General features: G+C 35.6%; 1 protein-coding gene across 2 annotated transcripts in view; it reads right to left on the reverse strand.

Annotated features, from left to right (window-relative positions):
* Positions 1 to 1430: 1430 nt before the first annotated feature.
* Positions 1431 to 16421, reverse strand: part of LOC584179 (sodium-dependent dopamine transporter) — a 62302-nt gene continuing 47311 nt past the window's right edge. For both annotated transcript variants that reach the window (XM_031000519.1, XM_031000512.1), the window contains exons 4-15: positions 16167 to 16301; positions 15337 to 15601; positions 14758 to 14896; positions 12334 to 12468; positions 10921 to 11024; positions 9518 to 9642; positions 8228 to 8340; positions 7526 to 7657; positions 6935 to 7034; positions 5982 to 6094; positions 4735 to 4902; positions 1431 to 3304 (exon numbers count right to left, since the gene is read on the reverse strand). In XM_031000519.1, the coding sequence (XP_030856379.1) occupies positions 3170 to 3304; positions 4735 to 4902; positions 5982 to 6094; positions 6935 to 7034; positions 7526 to 7657; positions 8228 to 8340; positions 9518 to 9642; positions 10921 to 11024; positions 12334 to 12468; positions 14758 to 14896; positions 15337 to 15601; positions 16167 to 16301 (1664 nt within the window). In that variant the 3' untranslated portion in view covers positions 1431 to 3169. The remainder of the gene's footprint in view (positions 3305 to 4734; positions 4903 to 5981; positions 6095 to 6934; positions 7035 to 7525; positions 7658 to 8227; positions 8341 to 9517; positions 9643 to 10920; positions 11025 to 12333; positions 12469 to 14757; positions 14897 to 15336; positions 15602 to 16166; positions 16302 to 16421) is intronic.

A 16421-nucleotide genomic window follows, 5' to 3' on the forward strand; every position in this document is an offset into this window, starting at 1 on the left:
TAATGGCTGGCAAGCGTTAAAACATGATTGGAGTAAAAACCTAAGATATATGTAGGTAGGGGAAGTATACTACAGTAACTTATATAAATCATATTTAAATTATGAACACAAATTTAAATCTAGCAATGAGGTTTGTGGAGATACCTCCAAATATGGAACCAAACAATTTTTTCTCTTCACTGTCATGACATTGGGTATGAACACAAAAGTATGAACACAAATTTAAATCTAGCAATGAGGTTTGTGGAGATACCTCAAAATATGGAACCAAACAATTTTTTCTCTTCACTGTCATGACATTGGGTAATTTTCCTCATTTATCTTAAGCATGTACATGTACATATACTTATGCTATGGTCACATTAACCAAAAGTAGCCTGCTCGGCGGCCGAGCGGCGAGTTTTTAACCAATTCTGCCCGGCGGCTGCCCGGCCACCGAGCGGCGGCCGCCCAGGCACCGCTCGTTTTTAGGGCATCGCTCGGTCGCCGCTGAAGTTTTAGCGCGGAGTTAAAATTTGGGCGGCGCCTGCTCGCTTTTCACTCGCCGCCCAAAATACGCTCGGTGCCTGGGCGGTCGCCGCCCGGCACCGACCTAATTGCTGGGCGATGCCTAAATTCCAGCAGCGACCGAGCAGGCTACTGATCGGTCGGTCGCTGCTCAGATTTGTGACCATAGCTATACCTGTACATGAGGACTACAATCATAAAGTATAACATCATTATTATTTTGTCGTTGTGCATCCTTCTCTTTTGTTTTCTCACAAAACATTTCAAGTAAAATTTATCAAAACTATAGGTTTTCTTAAAATCTGCTTGATAACATCTGGAAACACTAATGAACAGAATGTACAAACAGATCATCACAAGCATGTATAGAGGAGAGAGTAGTTCCTATAATCATTCAATATTACATGTAGTACATAATGATAATAATATGTCATCTATATAGGTACAGTTGTTTATACAGAGTGATTTCACATCTTAATTTATGTATCACAATTCTTAGAGAAAAGAGAATTCTTACTGCAAGGAGTGATGAATATCATGTACAATTTATACCTTTATGACAGGTGATCAAATGATTAAATAATGAGGAGTGCATTTTTATGTACAAAATGAAGTACCATACTTGAATTAAATCAACATTAAACTTATGGAAAATGTTTACAAATATTTTTGTCTCATTTATATGCTTTTGATTTATAACATAATACATTAGCATAGGTTGATGTCCTAAATCTACAAAGGTATAGTTTGTGTTCTTCAAAGACAGATTGCAGATAAACTACTTGATGTATCCAAAAGTCATCATTTACATCTACATTGAAATATATTTATGCATGAATTGGGAGTTTATAATTATAGTAATTCATTTTTATTCAGATTTACAGCAGGCGGAGTATACAAATAGAGTGAGAGACAGTGCAACCTTTGTATAGGCTCAAGAAATGATTTGGCTGACCATTATTGAAAGAATAATGGAAACATGAGAATTTCTTGTACTTGTGACTCTTAAAGCCCCACTGTCCTACTTGTAGCTACTTGCTCCCTCTATATAGAAAACTTCCCAATCAGTGCCTGTTGGTCCCCCATGATCCCCTTGTTCTTATGTTAGTTGAGAGCTGAGTTAATGAGATAGCCACCTGTCAGTGACCTCACTGTGTGGTCTAATCCCTTCTGGCCCAGTAGTATTGACGGTCTTTAAAGTGTGGCGTGTCTGCACACATGTACAAGACATTAAAACCATCAATATCCAACAGTACAGAACCTGTACTTGGAGTTCACATATTTTGATTCAGTAATTGTATTTCTGGTCTGTTGTGTTAAATCATCCAATTGTTAACATCAATATTGGTCTTTTCATTTGAAAGAAAGGTCTGTATAACAGGAATGGAGAGTCACTATGTTCGAAAGTGTTAACTTTCAGTCATCTTGTAATGCAAGACTGTTAACAAAATGGCTGCTAAACAATGCCACTGACACAACAGAAAGACAAGTAATCAACGATTCTGCATAACTTTACAGAGAAAGAATACACAACAGATGACCATGTCGACCATCAAAAGAGTATCAGCAAGTTATCAAGCTAAGTTCAAACCTCAATGTTTAAAAGACAGGTAGACACATTTGTATATACTTAGTTGACCAGACCCACCTCCTCGAGACCTTGTTATTGCGACTATTTTGGTTAACAAACATTATACAAACTTATACTTCATTTATGTACAATATATATGAATTCTAACATTAAAAAATCCTTTATCCGATATCAATTGAATCGGTATTTAAGAGTTCACTCCCTCATTAACACCATATCAAATACTGAATGTGTAGCTAAATCACAGATTTTGTTTTTTATTTGCTAAAAGGCCTACTATTAAACAAGCTATGTGAATGATTATAGTTTTCGTTTGATAACAAAAAAACAAAAGCTGGATAGTTAGACACTGCTTTCAATACAACTTTGTAAATTTGTTATTATATCACCTATATGAAAATGAAAAGATATTGGAGACATGATGGCATATTATGCTTGTTTCTACTAACATAGATATTGCTTGGGTAGGATGTGGAAGAAACATTGGTACAATAGGTATTAATTCTACATCCAAAGTACAGTTGCTTTGGTCGACACCAGTCGCTCTCTTTACATTCATCATAACTTTCACTATAAAGTTACTACAAAAAACATAACACTTGATGTATAGTATATACACAATCTTATCGGAACATTGGAAAGATAACACTATGTACACTGTGGGAAATTTAATTTCTTGTGCTATGATATTGAGTGAGAAAAACAAAATAAGTGACAATCATCATGAGCTTTTGTCATTGTTCAGCTAAACATTGTCTTACATAATTACCTTGTATATCATGATGTGTTATATACTAGTGTATCACATTCCTGAAATACATTACTTTGCTATAGCACATTGGGGATCCTCACTTCCAGTTGAAAAAGAAAGCAAGAGAACTACCTATTCATGTACCTGACTTACCTTTGTTAATGTACATCCTTCAAACATGTGTGTCACTTTTAATTTAGAGAGAAAGCCATAGGAATACTCTGTTGGCTATTAAACAACATCACCGAACCACAAGTTACTCCCACTTATACTCCTTAAAGTATTATATACAAAACGGACCTTTAACCTTATAAGTCCCCTCAGACCAGAGTTACTGGCTTACATGTTGCCTCTAGTACCATGCCATTCATTCTGCTTTCCTGTTCTGCTGTGTACATGTTGCTTTCATAGCCAAAAGGGCGTGGCTGTTTCACATACAGGTTCTTCATGATACGCTATATGAATGAAGCAAACAAAGTCAACCATAGTCAGTAGCCATAAACAACATTAGTAAAAAAACAATACTCAATGAAATACATGTTATATGTGATATTACTGAACATAACCGTAGTCAATATCCATTTTCCATAACCATAATCAATGAACTCAGTCAATACCCATTGCCAATAACCATAATCAATAACCCTAGTCAATAATAATTGTCAATAAATGTAGTCAGTAACAATGGTCAATAACCTTAGTCAATAACAATTTTTAGTATCTATAGTCAATAGCCATAGTCAAATATCCTTAGTCAATAATCATAGTAACCGTAGTAATTGGCACATTGCGAAACTGCATCTTGGTCTATACAGTGCGTCCCAGAAAAAACGAAACCGAGAATTATCGATGTTTTATCATAACTTAATCACATTTATAATTGATAAATGACACATATTTGGAAAGCTTAGATCCTCCTCTTTCATCTGATGCAACTCATATAATACATAATATTTCACGCATGAGTGATTAAAATGAATTTGAAGAGAGGAAACCAAAAAGTCATTTGGCGGACGGTATCTGAATTTCAAAAAGAAAATCGCATTCCTAGACAGCTGAGTTTCTGCCCTTTCATATGGCACCTCAATCAGGAAAAATGAGCAAGGAATGACAAAGTTCTGTTTGTTTAAAGTAGTGCTTGCATTTCCATAATTTTATCAAACGAATTCGTTTGCACTGGGTGCCTGCCGTAGCAAAAAACAGAGTTAACAAAAGACTTAACTCCATTTCGTTGACAATCAGCCATAAACGAAAGCAAGCATGGCTGATTGTCAACGAAACGGAGTTAAGTCTGTTGTCAATTCTGCATGTTGCTATGGCAGGCACCCAGTGAAGACGAATTTGTTTAATAAAATTATGGAAATGCAAGCACTACTTTGAACAAACAGAACTTTGTCATTCCTTGCTCATTTTTCCTGATTGAGGTGTCATATAAAAGGGCAGAACCTCAACTTTCTAGAAATGTGATTTCCTCTTAAAAATTCAGATACCGTCCGCCAAATGACTTTTTGGTTTCCTCTCTTCAAACTCATTTTAATCACTCATGCGTGAAATATGTATTATATGAGTCGCATCAAATGAAAGAAGAGGATCTAAGCTTTCCAAATATGTGTCATTGAGTAATTATAAATGTAACGAAGTTATGTTAAAACATCGATAATTCTCGGTTTCGTTTTTTCTGGGACGCACTGTCTAGTCAAATTGTTTACATGAATGGATAATGAAATACATGTAATACGGATATTTTTTGTAATCCTACATACGATTTACAGATTGATTCAAAGTTGTTCACCTAATGATCATCAAATCCTATCATATCACATTTCCGATCCTGCCCTGTCTTACCAAACTTGACACATGTAACTGATAGGAGCATTGAACTAACCTCACTAATTGATCCAGGTGTTGTGATTATTTGGTAGGCAGCTACGATGGGTATCATTGAGATGGATGTACACGATATCAACCAACCAACTGCTACTGCCCATTCGGGGTAATCATAGTCATCCAGAGTAAAGGGTTTGTAGTTTGCCAGACCAAAGCCTATGATGAACTAAATAGATAATGGGGTAAGGACGATAGGCAATATAAAACAGTGCAGTATTTTTAATATTATTCTGTACTACTGACAGACCCTATACCGCCATTAGAATACTGTACAGAGTGGACCTCAAAAATAACAGGCAGGCATACTTCCAATAGTGTGGGGTCGACTTCACTGGTACCAGCGGAAGGAGAATGTTTTCACATAATAAATGATACCAAGATTGACAAATTCGGTAGAGGGGTTTTTGTTTTAGGGAGCAATTTGTGCAGCAAAGTAGGAGTTCAAATTTGTCCAGTATCAATTAAACTGTATTTTTTTAATCGTATACTTTCATGTCTATAATTTACAAGTCATTAAAAACGTCTGAAAGAAGAAACTATATCTGTGGAATGTTATAGTCAAGTTAAATCTGATATTTCTTACAACCTGCCCAAAATAAGTCTTTTTGTCTGCAACATTGCGTCTAGAAGAAGACAAAAAAATCGTCCATTTTTGAGAAATTCAAAATCTTTTTTATTCTAAAATGATTCCTCATCAACTGGTACCAGTGAAATTTGCTTCGCATTAAATATTTGAGGTATGCTAGTCCATTTTGTATAGGCCACCCTGTAAAGTTAAATATGCTTGATGTATTAATCATCATCCAACAACAACAAAATGTGATAGGTTGCTCATGAACATCCTTTCACAATAATTTGTGCTCACATTTCTAAAATCACCTTAATAAACTAGGATCTTCCCTCTTTATGCACCTCATACATGATATTGTAAGCTATCAACATTTTAACAGAGTCACAAAAATGAATCTAATATAATCATCAATGGAGATTTTTAAAAAAACACAACTTACATTATCACCGGGGCAAAGAGCGTGTAATAAACTTACTATGATCATAACAGGGCTAAGGAACATGTGATAATCTTACTATGATCATAAGGGGGATAAGGAACATGCGATAATCTTACTATGATCATTATGGGGTTAAGGACATGTGATAAACTTACTATGATCATAAGGGGGGTAAGGAACATGCGATAATCTTACTTCGATCATAAAAGGGCTGAAGAACATGTGATAAACTTACTATGATCATAACAGGGCTAAGGAACATCCAACAGAACCGCCAATAAAATCCTGGCTTGTATCCGCACATCTCTTCTATGTCTCGAGAAATTTTCTCAGTTGGTGTTGTGAAACCTGGATGCAAAATATAGAACATTTAGGCAGGGATATATCCCTGGTTTAGGGGTTTGCATTTATACTGGAATTAATGCTCTCATCTGAAAAAGATTATCCCTGAAACATGGACTTATTAAGCATATTTCTTTTTATAGCCAGTTAACACTGCCCCCCCCCCCCCGGGGGGGGGGGGGTCGGGGCTAAAAGGAAGAGATCAATATGACTTATACGAAGATACGTTGTATACACTAGCATGTCCAGGTGAGGGCTGTAGCCCCCTTCATTCGCTGACCCCCCCCCCCCCCCCCAAAAAAAAAAAAATAATAAATAAATAAATAAATAAATAAATAATAAATAAAAAATACACCACACACAAAATATATATATATATATATATATATAAAATAATAATAATAACAATAACAATAATAATCATAATAATAATAATAATAATAATAATTATAATTATAACTATAATTATAATAATAATAATATATACATATATATAAAATTAAAGGGAAGACAACAACAAGACAAACAAGGTGTTTGAACACCTAAAACATCCCCCTGTATGCCAAGGGGGTGTTTGAACACTCCCACCCCCCCCCCCCCCCCCCTCCAATCGATACGCCAATGGTACCCGGTAGTATGCGATGACGGTCATTTGATTAGAACGTGAACGAAATGTTTCCCGCGGGAGAGGTGAGTTCGCTCTGTAAAGTGCACAATCGTATGAATAGAATCTAGCGACCGGGGTACTGTGAGTGCTTACTTAGTTTACGGTGTTTCCGACAAATTTAACGACATAAGAATAAAAAATGAATGGAAATAATGAGAAGGGGAAAGTAAGGGTATTACCATACAACCATGCCACCGCCAGTGTCTCAAACAAAACCACGAACAATATGGCGTAGTAAGCTGCACAGTTGTCGAATAGATTCACCAGATACGTGCCACCCTGTAAAAAGTGGTAAATTAATTGTTGTTTATTGTTATTCATTTGATTTAGTATAATAACTTGTATACATCTGAAAATATTCTCAAGGTGTTTGTGCATAATACATAATTTCATATTTACTTACCTTTTTTATAAACAAAAAAACAAACAAAAAAATCTTATTTCTATATACACAAGATATGAAATTCATGTCTGGAACATATTACTTCCATTATTGATTTGATTTGATCATTACCAACATGTAATGTGAATATGTACAACGAATAGAAATACAACATACTTAGACTTATTTTAGTAATTTTAAGGAACCAACAAAATAGCATGATTCTATTCGAGGTTACTCTTATCAACATATATTTGGTATTAAAATTATTTTATGTATAGACATTGTTGCTTTATTACAAGCATATTGCCTTCCACATTAATGAACCATTATAATTCAAAATGTTGGTCAAAGATTTGGTTAATTAAGGTTACCGGTACATACGAACCTGGGATGTAAATGCTAAACCAATCAAAAAGTAGATTGCGAAGAGGAAAGCGATGAAGATCTCACGATGTTTCTTTACCACCTTAGGAAACTGATCACCAAGACCTGTTAAGATTGCTTCTGATCCTCCAAACTTGAATACAAAACACAAACAAAATAACATTTCATCAATGGTGTATAATGCATAAAATATTTATTATGAGATTGAAATGAACCGTCTATGGTATTTCAATGCTAAAAGTGTTAAGTATCACATTGAAATCAACTGTCTAGATAGATAAATAGATTCTTTTATTGACCCATATTGTAATAAACGAAATATTGGAATTTTGGAAAAGAGGATGTCGGACCAGTTTCATTTAGCTATACCCCTAGCGGCACCAACGATCCTGAACAGAAACGAAACTCGTGGCTTTTGTCCAGCGTTGTGACCGTCTCTAAAGGATCCCGGGCCCCGGAACACAAAGGTTTTCAATCAATTATAAAATGGTAACTGACCAATCAAGATCATCGTTTCAAGCATATTATTGTTATTAAGGCTGACTATTAACCAATCAAATAGCGGACAAGGTGCGATGCAGATGAGCACGGACAAGCTTGAACCCAACGATTGGGATGGTAATACATGGCAGATAGGCCAATCGCTCAGAGACGTAGGGTAGATGTATTATTATAGAATAAACACAAAGACGACGAATATTACCGAGCTGTCGAGACCAAGTGTAAGAAGCATGAGGAAGAAGAGAACAGACCACACGTTCGCACCAGGCATAGTAGCCAATGCTTCAGGATACGTCACAAATACAAGCCCAGGTCCTTGTGATATAAAAAAAAAACAACAAGCGTTAAGAATGCTAACATATCGAATTGTTTAAAACAAACAATGGCACCTGGAATTTATTTCAAAATGTGTTTGATTACTCGTCTGCATGAAATACAATACTATGACAAACCTATAGGTTATTAAACGAATGAGTTTTTTCCATGTATACATGGAAAAAACTCATTCGTTTAATAGCCTTTTCCGATAAGCTAGTCCTTATTAGATACCCTCATGGAATAAACTCATTTGTTGAATAGCCTGACATCATAAGATGGGCCGTAATAGATACCCGCATAAAAGGACGCCATGCAACAATTAACCTGACTTCATCAACAGGCCATAAAAGGATTCCTTGGTTATTGTTAGAGTTAGGTTTTAGGTAAGGATAAGGGTTGGTGTAGTGTGTGGTCCAGTGTGGAAGCACATGTAAGCACAAGCACAAGTTGTTTCTTAAAGGCCCTGGCCTATAATATATTCTGTATTTATGACTTGTAGTTGTTTTAATGATGCCAATTAAAACTGAATTGAATTGAATATAGGAGCGATTGTCGAAGGAGCATGTGTCACACTGTCATTGGTTATACCAATCATTTGCTTTTCTTCACATCAGTAAAGTCGCTCTAAGCACGAAATGGATTTGATATTGCAAATCAGGTTGAGTAAATTTAAATGCAATTAATTTGTCAGATTTGGCGGCAGTTTTTTTGTTTCATTGTGGAATGTATGTACATTGATTCTCAAGATGGCTTGTGAGCTGATCGATATATATCTTACATTAGAAACAAATCATTCATGGATAGTTACAGTCACAGTTCAGAGGTTTTCGTACTTTTTCACATTATGTGGCACATCTATGGAATGTAGATTTGTTCCTCTTTTTTGCATGTTATGTATTTCATAACTTATTCTTTAATATTCTATGAATCCTCTCCGTCTCTTTCAAATACCGTGCATATGTTATGAAACAGATGGGTATGACATTTACACTCTATGCTATGTTTGAAGACCAAGATTATGATTATGTCCTCCCTTAGAGGAGTTTTAATGCCATGTTTCTCAATGTCCGGACACGCCATGGGGACAGTAATTATGCATCAATAAGGGAATAGTATGAGGTAATGTGAACTTTGACTTTAAACTGCACTGTGATGATCAGCAACATAAAGATACCTTCTGTGGCTACTTCATCGATGGACTGGTTGTTACGCTTTGCCATGTATCCCAAAACAGCAAACACCACAAACCCAGCCAGGAAACTTGTACAGCAATTGATAGTACTCGTCAGCAATGCATCTCTATATCACAATACGAATATGAGCAGGAAAAAAAACACTTAATAAGAATTGATGAGAAATTCAAGAACAAAATCAGTTCAGCATTCTTTCTTTATGTTTTTTTGAAAAGGATAAACTCATTCATGCGTGAACACACAAACTTATAATTGTAGTCTTGCAAGTCTGCACTGCCTTGCGAGACTCTGCTAGTTCAAACTTTCAGTTCGATGTGAATGTCTTAGTAGAATTAAGCTGGTGCCTCGATGTTTTAAATCTACATTATTTCAGTAGTTGGTTTTACTGCATTTTGTGATTTAAGGTATATATAAACAATAATTTAAGTATTCGTAAGGTGAAGAAATGACACCATTTCAGGCAGTAATGGCAACCCCAATGCGCCTCTGCCGTTTCCATGGTTTCATTTTTGGGTTAGCCAAAGTGTAGAACTTGGTGGTCCAACATTCAGCAGATTTCTGCAACCAAACTACCTGGCTAGCCGCACATTTAAATATCGTCGCTAGCAATCAGGGAATATGGTAAACAAAATTCATTAACTCTGACGTCACAGATAAAAGGGGTTGATCTACTATTAGAAATATGTTTGATCATCCGATCATAAAAACGGAATAAAGTAAAGCTCGAAATAGAGACTATAGAAGAAGTTTAAATAAGTACACATTCCAAATACAGATCATTGTGTCTGCAATATTAAAATTAAACCCTTGAAAAGTTTCGTGTGTTCAGTCCTCAATAGGTTCTACCATTGTGCCAACTTTGAAGGAAAATGCAATTGCCATTCTTGAGATATGTCTTCCACAAAAAATGACAAATGTACAGTAAATAAACAAAGAAATGACGAATATAAGAGGTGATATGTACAATAATACGTACCCCCTTATTTACAAAAACCTCTCAAATAAGAAAAGACAACCCAAATTCTATCTAGCCGTGTCACAGATTCCTTTTCTAAGTCCAGACATCTTCCCATCTGAGACGTGTACTGGAAGACTGGAAAATAGCTGCGAGGTAATGTCAGACAACTGGTATGCGCCCTCTCACCGAAACTGGACAACAAAACTATTACACAGTCATATACAAATAGCATTTGGATGTGCCAAAGAACAATTTTCTAATAATTCGTACCATCCTCATGAAATTATTCAGCAAACTCACAAACTCTTTTTCACCTTCACCACAAATTAGCATTCTCTTTACACGTCATTATAAATGTTTTTCAGTCATGAAGAATATACAGTATCTACAAAAATATATATAAGAATGTATTACGGGACCACTCACTTGTAGATGTTATTGTTGAATCTGTTGTAACTTGAAAGAGCTAGAAGAACACCAAAGCCAGGACCAAGAGAGAAACAGATCTGTGTCGCAGCATCAACCCATACCTACAATATCATACATTCATTACATCCAATTATTATCTCAATGTCAATTTATTTCGATGATTTTCTCTTTACCCTCTTGCACAAACACTATATACATTCTTGAACTCCAAGTAAAACTCTATGCTACTTTTCTTAATATATATTAAAAATCAGATATTTCAAACTATGAATCAATTTATAGGTGTAATCCCCAGCTCCTAAAAAGAAAACAAAATACAAAAAGAATAAAATTTCTCTTATGATAAATTAACGATTATATCATTTGCTTATTCTATAAAGTTCTTTTTTTTTAGTCTACTACAATCGATTTGTGTACAATATTGTTAATCCAAATTCTTATTTCAATATGACAATAAAGGGCTAAAGTTCATATAGATACAGTCTTAGTTATTTAATCAAGGGAAAAGGCCAAAGGCCCTTAGCCTACAATGTGCTAATATCAAACTCATAAATGGCGGAAACTTTTTTGGAATGTATTACTAACTTACGTTAAGTTTAAGTCTAAATTTATAACAGATAAAAGGAACTCCGCAACTCATTTTTTGTATTTGCTTTACTTTTCTCTTTGTTCCCAAGTACATATTTCATTTTTTGGATATAGTATATTATTATTTGTATTATTATTATTATTATTTTGCAGTATGAGATACTACTAGACTGTAAGGGTTAACCAACTGAAGCCGTGACAAATTAATCTATTTTAGCGATGAGATAATACTTGATTTTAAGGTTCCACTTATAAAGCTACATTGTAAGGGTTTACTTACCGAAGCAGTGATAATATGATCTCATTTAGCCACGATATAATAATTGATTGTAAGGTTTCATTTGCTGTATGATTTAATATTTGATTTTAATGCCTACCGCACACTAAACGGTCTTCTGGTAATTATATTAGATTTGGCAATCTAGATAAAAGTATCTACCCGATTTAAGTTCTTAATTATGATTAGAAAAATAAACAGTAATTTAAGTGCATTAAAGCCTTCTCGTCAGAATAAAAACCAATCGTAGACAATCGTTGAAAATCGCACTATACTGGTCTGACGTTTTTGCGAATCTGAGCCTATTTCGCTTTTCTTCCTCCAAGAAAGCTTGCAGTCCCTTGAAATTTAGATTTTACTAATCATATGACTATTCAGATCCTCGATCATTAAGGTTTATTACATGTTAATGTTTACATCAAATAATTGCAAATTCTTCCAAAATCGGATCGTAGTCACATCGTGTAGTGTGCAACGGACCTAACGTGCTGTATGAGATCGTTGTAAAGGTTTACTTATAAACTTGATTATCAGGGTTTACTTACTGAAGCCGTTAGAAGACGGTCCCATTTCGGGATGAGATAATACTTGATCCCATCACCAGCACCAGGTAGAGTAACACCACGGATGAGCAGACAGAACAATACCACGTATGGGAGAGTAGCTGTGATCCACACAACCTAGGTACAGAAAAACAATAATAATAATACTCAGCTTTTACATTGCTCGGATTACAATTATGTATCTAAGCGCTTCCAAACTTAGAGATAATTACCCCGGCTTAAACTGTGCTGCCATTACGGTGCTCTAGCATTTCAAGGAATCATTGCCTGCCATGCAGGTACCCAATAACATCACATAATGTTGCTGAAATGACATGATTTCCCGGGTTTTCTCTCACTTGTTGTCATTTTCACCTCTGATAATTCCCCTTTTTACTTTGACCCGTGCTCCTTTTCTTTTCTAATAAGTGTCATTTCCCCCCTTTGGATATGTGCCCCCTTTCGTTTCACCATAAAATATGCTCAAATTTTAAAGCAACTGAGAGCAATTTTTTCATTAATTTTGCCTAAAGCTCGCTCGCTAAACGGCTCGATCGCATTAAAAGTTGATATAACTATGTTTCTTATTAAATTAAGTTTTAGTCTTTCATGATCAGATTGTGCTTTAAACCCCATTAGAATTGTTTTCCTCTTTATAAGATGTAAGACTATAAGACACTCCCTCGAAAATATATTCAGACCATCAAACCCAACAGTAAAGTATGATGCTTAAGCAGTATCTTGGACCATGTAAAGAGAGAGACAAACATTGAAATCATCTTTAATAATGTAATCACAATGTAGGGGTATATACTAATGTTTAAAGATGGTGTATTTTCACTGCAACGTTTCCCTTTGTATGTGCCTCTTTTACCAGAAAGTGCCCTTTTTAATTGGTGCCCCCCCCCAACACTTTGCAGAAGTTCGACAGCCCCTGGATAATAGGCGGGATGTTAACTTATCATCTCATTGCTCAAAGTGTGAAGAACATTAATGTAAGCAATCAAGTAATTTGTTAAAGTGGGTAGATCGACAGTATTCTAGCCTCATGAATAATCAATATAGGCTAACAAAAAATAGTACGACATAGCTAAATAGTAGTTTGTAGGCCTACATCTTAACTGTTATCGTCATTATCTGCATCCCCCTCTAAAAAAACAATTGCCCATTTTGCCACCTGTTGGTGATGCGGATTTTTTTTTTTGCCCCCCCCCCCCAAAAAAAAAAAAAAACGGCTTTTGCTCATTACACCACTGTGCGCGCTCAGGATATCTATGAGTATATACACGTAAATGATATAGGCGAACATTCATGATCTTCATTAAGATGAAATCAGTGACGCCGACGAAAGGATGTACCTTAGCGTCGTCATGATGAACCCAAGCTCATTGGTAAAGGAAACCGTCGTCTTTTTTAATGTGGGTAATAACATCAGCGCAGACTAGATGTTTCATTTATGCTATTTATGATCAGATGTCATGGACGCTGACCTACATGTGATACCATGATTACATTTAGGAAACATAACATCGACACCAAATTTATTGCCACTATGAATCACTGATCCTGGATTTGACTAAGTGATATGAGCCATTAATTTGTAGAAATCCAAGGACTAACTTTTTCGACATGCTTCCATTTTGTTTTCATGGATATTTTTTGAAGGGAGCAGATGAAAAACAAAAGAACTAAACGTGTCGCTATTAAACAGAGATGTAAAGCACATACTCCCTATGGAGTCCTCGTGATCAGCAGAATTCTACGTGAGATTTAAAATTAGTTTGTTCCCATTCTACCACCTAACAATCTATTAGCTTTGTCATGTAAGCCAAGCATTTCTGATAGCAAGAACAACATGAACTGTCGGTAACCTTTGAGGTTGGACAGTTTTTAAACCCAAGTGTTTGTCGACCGCAATCGAACAGGTAACACGACTCGGACGACGGTGGTGCTACTCGATCTCTTCTCCATCATCGATTTGGGGAAGACACTTGAAATGGATGACCATGAACCCATTACATCCTTGTTTTAGAATAAGGAATGATGCAAGCAATTCAAAACAATACTGCTTAAGCTAGATTATCGACTAATGCAATTACTTTAAATACGAAACGGAGCAATTAATAATTCATGTATTCGATCGTTGTCTTTATATAGGAAGCGTACATGACTGATAGTTTCCTGATCGAGAAGTGCACACGCGCCAGTGTTCAACTTATAAACTAAGAAACCCCGACACTAGAGGCAACAACTTAGATTTCATTTGTTGGAACCTGGTATTAGGCTAGACCTTGTCTTGTGTCGAGTTTCATTCTGTCTTCTTCTTTTATTTGTAGGGGGGTAAATATTGTTAAGGTCTTAATTTAGGTCGATGGTTTCTTGATAAATACTGTAAAAGTAATTGTGGGATAAATTAAATAATGATACCTTTCCTGATCCTTTGATGCCCTTCCAAAGACTGAAGTAGCAGATGATGTAGACTGCAAAAAGACAAAGAGCTAGTTGCCATACCACCTTTCCCAGATCGTCAATTCCAGCGCTCATATGAACTTGTAACACAGCTCGTCTGTTCAAACAATAGTATTATACTTTTCATTTTCAAAATAGAAGTACGTTTCGGGGGAGACGGCAATTCGCCTAAGGTAGGTGTGGATTAACTTTGTACCCGTAAAATCAAACAGATATCTTTTCCTTGAGAAGTCTTCCCTTTGGCTACACAATCTCCCTATTTTCAGTCAATCAATGAATCGACAAATTAAATATTTCCCCGAGTGGTGTTATTATATTCCCTCAAGCCCGTAGGCCGAGGTTGAAATATAACGGTAAATCTCAGGCAACTGGATGCTCTCTATAAATAAATACTCCATATTATTATATGTATTCAATTATATATACATAAAATTAATGACACACAAGTCTGTTCAGAAACAATTTCAACTAAATGATAAACATATAGGTTAGACCTATAGATACTGGCTATACTAAATGAAAATAAATAACATTTACTCGTAATATTCTGTTGCAGCAGAAACATTTTGGTTGACGATGTCAGTGACGTTGTTTCCGTATTCATTGACGACCATGATAGAGACATTGTAAGCCGGTCCGTGGCGTGGCTCAAAGCAACTATTAGTGTTCCATGAGTTAGTACATACACTCCATGGCAAGACCTTCTGGAAGGATGCGATCAGGTAGTAGATGGAATACGAGATGATCACGTTGTAGTAGAAGTCGACAAAGAAAGCGATACAGATCATCGCAAATCCCACACCTGCCAAGTTAGGACAATCATTCCATTTTCAATTTCATTTCATTTATGAACACAGCATAATATTAGCGTGATGGTAATCTTGAGAACGGAATTATTTCATTATACACAACAATGAATAATATAAGATAGTGAGAAGCAGACCGACAAATAGACAAACAGACAGCTATATGCATAAAGCTTGACATGCTCATTATCACTGATTATCAAATCTACAGGGTTGGTGTGTACTTTATTCGAATTGGAATTCTTTCGGGGAATTTCAGGGAATTTGGTTAGCTAAATACTTTTGGTGGGTTTTTTTTTAAAGCAAGAATGTAATGGGGTTGTAATATATAAAATAAACAATTTCGCGCCAATCAGAATAAAAGTTCGGGTTGTCATTCATTCAATGGTGAATTCTTATTAACTTATATCAGAAAATAACGAATTTATCACGCAATTTGCAGACTATTGTCATTTTGTTAGACACGGGAATCAAATACAAATCTTTGAAAGGATCATGATATGTAGACGACAGTATGTGTATTCGATGCAGCAAAGTGTTAGATTGTATGTGTATTATTACCTTTGAAAAGCGGGCTAACCTTGTCCCATACGGTGATAGGACCAGTTTGATTGTACTGGCCAAGGGCTAACTCCATGTAGAAGAGTGGAATCCCCATGAAGATCAACATGAAGAGGTAAGGTATCAGGAAAGCACCTGCAAAGGTATAAAGACGTGTATTTAGCTACAAATTTGTCTAACATTTCTATTTTTGACAAGTATGAACAGCGTCATTTTATCAAAGATACGTGCCGTACGGAGTGAATCTGAATCTGT

The sequence above is a fragment of the Strongylocentrotus purpuratus genome, unplaced genomic scaffold (assembly GCF_000002235.5).
Source record: "Strongylocentrotus purpuratus isolate Spur 01 unplaced genomic scaffold, Spur_5.0 spur5_contig_862, whole genome shotgun sequence".
NCBI classification, from domain to species: domain Eukaryota; kingdom Metazoa; phylum Echinodermata; class Echinoidea; order Camarodonta; family Strongylocentrotidae; genus Strongylocentrotus; species Strongylocentrotus purpuratus.